Source organism: Macadamia integrifolia, chromosome 13 (genome assembly GCF_013358625.1).
Source record: "Macadamia integrifolia cultivar HAES 741 chromosome 13, SCU_Mint_v3, whole genome shotgun sequence".
Classification (NCBI taxonomy): Eukaryota; Viridiplantae; Streptophyta; class Magnoliopsida; order Proteales; family Proteaceae; genus Macadamia; species Macadamia integrifolia.
In genome coordinates this window covers 21,534,514-21,541,028 of record NC_056569.1, presented here as the reverse complement: position 1 = coordinate 21,541,028, position 6,515 = coordinate 21,534,514, and the positions used below count along the sequence as shown (strand labels likewise).

The window sequence follows — 6,515 nt, the reverse complement described above, 5'->3', positions numbered from 1 at the left end:
CCTTCCCCAGTTTTCCCGTATTAGGTAACGAATTCCCCTCTTCTCCACAGAGCAACAGGAAACAGAGCTGGCACTTTCCCTTCTTCGTTTTTCTTTGTCACCCAAAACCTGATCCCAAAACCTTCAATTTCTCCATTTATCATCTCCCCTCTTCACAATCAGTTTTCTATATCAACAAGTGCTGCAATATTATTTAATTGGGGTCACAGGTTGGATCTTCAAACTATGATGTGTTTAGCAACTTCAGAGGAGTAGCCACTCACAATATCTTCGTTGGTCATCTTTACACTGCTCTAAATGTTTGTGGAATCCATGCTTTCATGGATCGCAAAGATCTGCAGAAAGGAGAAGATATTGAGGAGCTTCTCACTATAATAAAAGGCGCCAAGCTCTCTATTGCCGTCTTCTCTCAAAGATATGTAGAAAGCAAATGGTGTCTTCAGGAGCTTTCTCAGATGGTAGAATGTCATAGAAACAATGGTCAAATCATTTTACACATTTTCTTCAAAGTTGAGACATCAGATGTTAAGAATCAGAGTGGATGTTTTGAGATTTCATCTCAGGGACATAGTGAGGAGGCGTCTCATGAAACTCTATCGAGGTGGAAGGACGCTTTGAAAGCTGTAGGAGATATGAGTGGATGGGTTTTTGATGACAGGTAAGTCTTCGTAACTCTACGGTATTTCTTCTCTGAAGATCACTCACTATATATGTTCCATGAGTATCTTATGGTCCATTTTTTTTTTTGTTAATCTGTTAAGTTTCTATCATTACAATAAGCAACTCTTTTTTTTTTTTTTTTTTTTTTTTACAAAGAACTCAACCCCATAAACGGGCTTACAAGGTAAGGGGACCAAGATCATATCAATCCACATCAATTGCCATAGAAACCGCTGTGGAATCCGCCCCCATAAACTAATATGGGATTGTAACATTTTTTAACTCACGTAACCTTGTCTAATTCATATTTTCTTTCAACATTTTTGAGTTTCACTTATTCCAATTGTGTTGTGAGTTGTGACTTCCCATTCTAACTAATTGTAGGGATGATCAATCAGAGTTAGTCAAGGAAGTTGTTCAATGCACTTGGACCAGATTGGAAAAAGTGAACTTGATTGATACTAAACATCCTGTTGGACTAAGATCCCACATAGAATCGGTATTATCTCTTCTGTCAGATACATCAAATACCAGTTCTAAGGATGTTCTGTTTCTAGGGATATGTGGTCCGGGTGGCATTGGGAAGACAACCATTGCGACGGCGGTATACAACTGCATCTCTAAAAAATTTAGCAAGAGTTGTTTTCTTGAAGACGTTAGAGAGCAAGCGTCACAACCCAATGGTACAGTTTGTTTGCAAGAGAAAAACTTCTTTACAATATCTCTCGGGTGGAAACAAAAATATGCAATTCTAAAGAAGGATCGAGATTGATAAAGGATAGACTTCAAAACATGAAAACTCTTCTCGTTCTTGATGATGTGGGTGATTGTACCCAATTAAATGCATTGGCTCGTGATGTTGATTGGTTTGGTCTTGGAAGTAGAATAATCATAATGACTAGAGATCGGGGTGTTCTAAACGAGGTGACGCGGAACCGAATTCCAATGATCGAAATCGGATCACTTAGGGCCCTCAAGAATGACTAAGAAGCTCAATGTAATGGTTGAGGGGTATTCTTGTAATTTCAGAAACAATTTTAAGAACTTAAAAGAGAGGAAAATAAATAATGGGACAAACTAGAATGGGAAAATAAAGAGGGGGCATTCTGGAATTACTAAAGTAAAGGGGAAGTAATAGAATATAACTTTATGAAATAAGGGCTTACTTGTAATAACAGCAAGGGGTTTGTTTGCAAATAAGAAAATATTGCTTCTTCAACCATAGGCCCCGGTAGAACACAATAGCTAGCAGAGACCGAAACTGGTTTCGGTTGGAAGAAGTTCTTCAATAGGTATCGGATGGACCTAAAACTTTTAAGTGTATGATCGCAACTCCAGGTTCTACTGATTCCAGCCAATAAGCAGTCGATTGTGCAGTCCAGAAGTTGAGAATAAAACCCTGAACCTATTCTGGACGATATTGTTGCAACCATGATGATTTGTAGAGTAGAAGCTCACTGCAGGGAAGGAGTTTGGAGGAGAAACTCGAGAGCTTGAGTCGCCTATGGAAGGGCTTCCTTCGCTCAAAAGCTTAACCCAAACAGATCAAAGGTGAGGGAGATTGATCCTCTTGTTTGGGACTGCAACTACCGCCAGAAACAGGGCAGCAGCTAGGTGTAACAAACAGAAATAAATACAAGAAGGAAGAAGATGGAGTCGTAGAGGAAAGGGAAGGGAATAGCAGATAAGAGAATTTCAGAGAGGGAGAACAAGGGAGTCGCAGCTCACCGCAGCCATGGTTCACCCTAAAAACATTCATTCAATTTCATTCAATTCTAAAACTGAGTTCTTCTCCATTACAGGGCTATTTAAAGAAAAAAATAATGACATAATTTTGGAAGCTAATAAAAAAATGGAAACTTAATCTAGTTAGCAACTAAAATAAAAATCAAATCTAAATAAAAGGCTGTTAATCTAATCTCTAACCAATAAAGGAAGTAAATAAAAATCAAGTCAAAAGATAGCAACTAATTCTATCATCGAGCTGCATCACGGGGTCCCTGAAAATAATAGAAAAATATATGAGCCTAGAGAATTGAATCAGGAAGAAAGTCTTCGACTCTTCAGTTTGTATGCATTTTCAACGGACCAACCTTCTATTGATTTTATTCAGCTTTCAGTTGATATAGTAGGCACTACAGGAGGGTTGCCCTTAGCTTTGGAGGTTTTAGGTTCTGATTTATATATGGAAAAAGATAAAGAAGTATGGACATCCAGGCATTGGATGTTAAAACAAATTCCTGATGATACTGTCGACGAAAAGTTGAAGATAAGCTTTGATAATCTCAGTGATATTGAGAAAACTTTGTTTCTTGATGTTGCATGTCTTTTCATAGGATAGGAGGAAAAAATTGTAATTTCCATATGGGAAGCTTGTGGCTTTGAGCCGTGGTACCGTATGGAAGTTCTGAAGAGAAAATCTCTCTTAAAGATCCGTGAGTCAAGTCATTGGAAAAAGACAAAGTACTTGGTGATGCACAATCAGATTAGAGACATGGGAAGGAGAATTGCCTACAATCAAAGGCCAGAGAATCCTGATAACCATAGCCGGTTATGGTCTCGTGACAATATCATGAAGGTATTAAACAGCTGTAAGGTAAGAGCTAATTACATGAATCATTTTTCTTATATTTTTATTTTCCTCTACTTTTACTATAGGAAAGCATGTGATCCTAATATATAGATAGATATTGAAATAAAGTGCATTAGGACCATATGCAATAACTATGAGCACATCGACAAAGCCTCTACATTTTCATGTCTATATATATATAATATGTATATATATAAATTCTTTACTTGGACAATTTTATTTTGCTATAGGGGAATGAAATGGTTGAAGGTCTCCTCCTGGACTTCAATACAAATGACCATACTTGTTTACATGCTAAAGACTTTGAGAAGATGCCCAAGCTAAGATTACTATAAGTTGATGGAGCAACCTTGGAGGGGAGCTTTCAATGTCTTCCTTCTGGGTTAAGATGGCTCAAATGGCACAAATGTCCATTGGAAACAGTACCTGCCGATTTTTATCATGAATACCTAGTTATACTCGGCTTAAGTCATGGCTTGTTTAGACAAACTTGGAATAACTGGCATGAAAATAAGGTGAGTGGTATTTGTCTTTCTTCTCGTTGATTTTACAAACGAGAGTATTATTGGACATTAATATTTTATATTCTTCTTTATTTGACAGAAGTTTCAACAATTGAAAGTTCTTAATCTTAGTGATTGTCATAATCTATCTAAATCTCCCAACTTCTCAGGAGTTCCTCGATTAGAGAGGTTATCTTGATAATTGCACATCATTGGTTAATTTACATAAATCCATTGGGGAGCTCCAACAGCTTGTTTACTTGAACTTGGGAAATTGTGAGTCACTTGAGAATCTCCCAAACAATATATGTAGGTTGAGATCACTTCGGAACCTTATTCTCTCTCTCATTGCTACTCACTCAAAGAGTTGCCTGGGTCAATTGGTGATCTAAAAGAATCTTTAGTTGAGCTTTCCTTGCCCCAAACAGATATTGAAGTGCTGCCTGATGGTGTTGGACTGTTAAAGAAATTGGAGGCATTGAATCTTAAAGGCACCATGGCACTAACATATTTGCCAAGGTCAATGGAGAATATGACGTCTTTGCGTAACTTCTACCTTAGTGGACGTCACAAGCTTCTGTGCTTTCCCAAGCTGCCCTCTAGTTTAATTGCATTTCGTATTTCGAACACACTATTTGAAAGTTTACCTGACATGCAAAACATGAAAAACTTGGAAGATTTGGGGTTTGAATATATTTGTGTAAAGATGGAGCAATTTTGAGGCTTTGTGAAGACGAGGAATGATGATGAATTCAGTGAACTGACCAATAAAGTGGGTAGACACTGCGTGGTAACAAATCATCGTTCGTGGCAGACGCAAGGCCAGCAGGTTCTTCCCTTCCATTGTCTATCTTTGCCTACCTTATAGGAACCCTAATTAGCAAGTGCTCAAATTTATGATGATTGTTATGTCCTTTCTTCTTTTCCTCTCTTACAGGGAACATTTCTTGGGGGTGACATTGAAAGTTGGAGACAGATGAAAGAGGTTCTAGCCGCTACCTGATTCCTGATTATGACAATATCTATAGCCACAGGCTAATCATGCATGTTTCTTTGCCTGTCTCCGAATTTATTAGCCTGATATTTCGATGTTGTGTCCATAGCAAAGATAAAAAAAACCAAATGTAACATTGGGATGGAAATTGAGTGGCCCAAAAAATTCACATGTGGAGATCATATAGAATGCATTCATGAATTCAAAGGGTTTGATTTGTTCGGGGTTCAACCGGATGGTGGGGAAAAAAATCGTATGTAATTCTAATCTTGTACAATTCCGTGAAATACCATCTTCAGGGGGTGACACGTGTATTGATACCAATGCAATGGTCCAGATCTGATTTAAATGTCTTTTCACTGATTTAATGTTTTATTAGTTGTACCAGATCTGGACCATTGTATTGGTATTAATACACGTATCACCGCCTGAAGGTGGTATTGCACGGAATTGTACGAGATCGGAATTGCAGACGATTTCAACCCGGAAGGTAGAGATGCTATTGAGATATCATATGTACATGCTTATCCTTATTGGGGGAAGGTGATTAGGGTGAACCTCGTCCTGATGAAAGAGGGGCCGATGTTTGACAAACAATTCAGTCCATGCCATTATGGTGAGAGATTTATTGAGATTGTAAGTGGTGGTGATGATGAGGATGATGATGATGAGGAGGAGGAGGAGGAGGAGGAGGAGGATGCCGATGACGATGACGACGACGATGATGATGATGTATCAGGACCTACCCTTGATCAGCAAGAAGACCAAAGAGAGAGGCAAACCCCAAAAAGGCAGAGATGCTATTGAGATATTAATGTCCCTGAAAATCCTCGTCATAGAAGAATAATTCTCTGCCACCATCTTAGTAAACACCAAAAAGTAAAAGTAATGTTTTTAGAGAAAGGGAACAGGAGAAGCTGGGCAATGTAACCTCTATCCACCATTTTCAATGGCTTCCCACAAAGAGTATGTTGTGATATGTAAAATGTTGTGATATATTACATATGAGCATGGTTTTAAGTATCTCCGATACCAATATGATACCCTCTGATACGTATTTTAAATTTAGCTGATCGATACGATACATGAAATTTTTAAAATCCTTTCGTATCGATATATATCCTACAATACATGCCGATATGCATCAATATACCACCAATACACATCGATACGATACGATATGCCTTGATACGACTATGAAAATTATAAAATTGAGGTAAAATGTACGTTTCGATATGTATTGGTACGTATCAGTGAGTATCGGTATGTATCGATCGGTACGTATCGATCGGTACGTATCGGTATATATTGACACATATCGATGAATATCGATATATATCGGTATGTATCGGTGAGTATCAATACGTATCGGTGAGTATCGGTATGTATCGATCGGTACGTATCGGTCATATAATGGCCAAGATGGGTAATTTTTCAAAAAAACACAATTTTTTGAAGGGTTTTTGTTCTAAAGTTGCTGTCAGCCATATTTCTCTCTAACTAAAGTGGAAATCAAAGTTGGGAATAAGGATTTTACATTTATGGGACAACTACAAACCTTGAATTCTTAGTACGATACCCTCAATTTAGTGTTTATGCATAATACATGTTATCAATAGTTTTTTTTAACAAACTCTTTATGCAAAAGTGTTTAAAAAAATGTTTCCTATCAATTTATGTGTGTATCTTTAGCGTATCTTAGTGTATCTCCGATACAATACGATACTCTCCGATACGTATCTTAATTTTGACCAACCAATACGAC

At 37.7% G+C, this 6,515-nt stretch overlaps 1 protein-coding gene and 1 long non-coding RNA gene across 3 annotated transcripts in view; both read left to right on the top strand.

Annotated features, from left to right (window-relative positions):
• Nucleotides 1-6,515, top strand: part of LOC122058836 (disease resistance protein L6-like) — a 12,576-nt gene continuing 6,061 nt past the window's right edge. The window contains exon 1 of the mRNA XM_042621529.1: nt 1-658. Within this exon, the coding sequence (XP_042477463.1) occupies nt 321-658 (338 nt within the window). The 5' untranslated portion in view covers nt 1-320. The remainder of the gene's footprint in view (nt 659-6,515) is intronic.
• LOC122058838 lies at nt 867-4,996 on the top strand. 2 transcript variants are annotated; one of them, XR_006133958.1, is made up of 4 exons: nt 867-3,256; nt 3,484-3,768; nt 3,857-4,585; nt 4,694-4,996. It is a non-coding gene; the product is annotated as an uncharacterized LOC122058838 (long non-coding RNA). The 2 variants fall into 2 exon arrangements; XR_006133957.1 differs by having other exon boundaries at nt 3,484-4,585.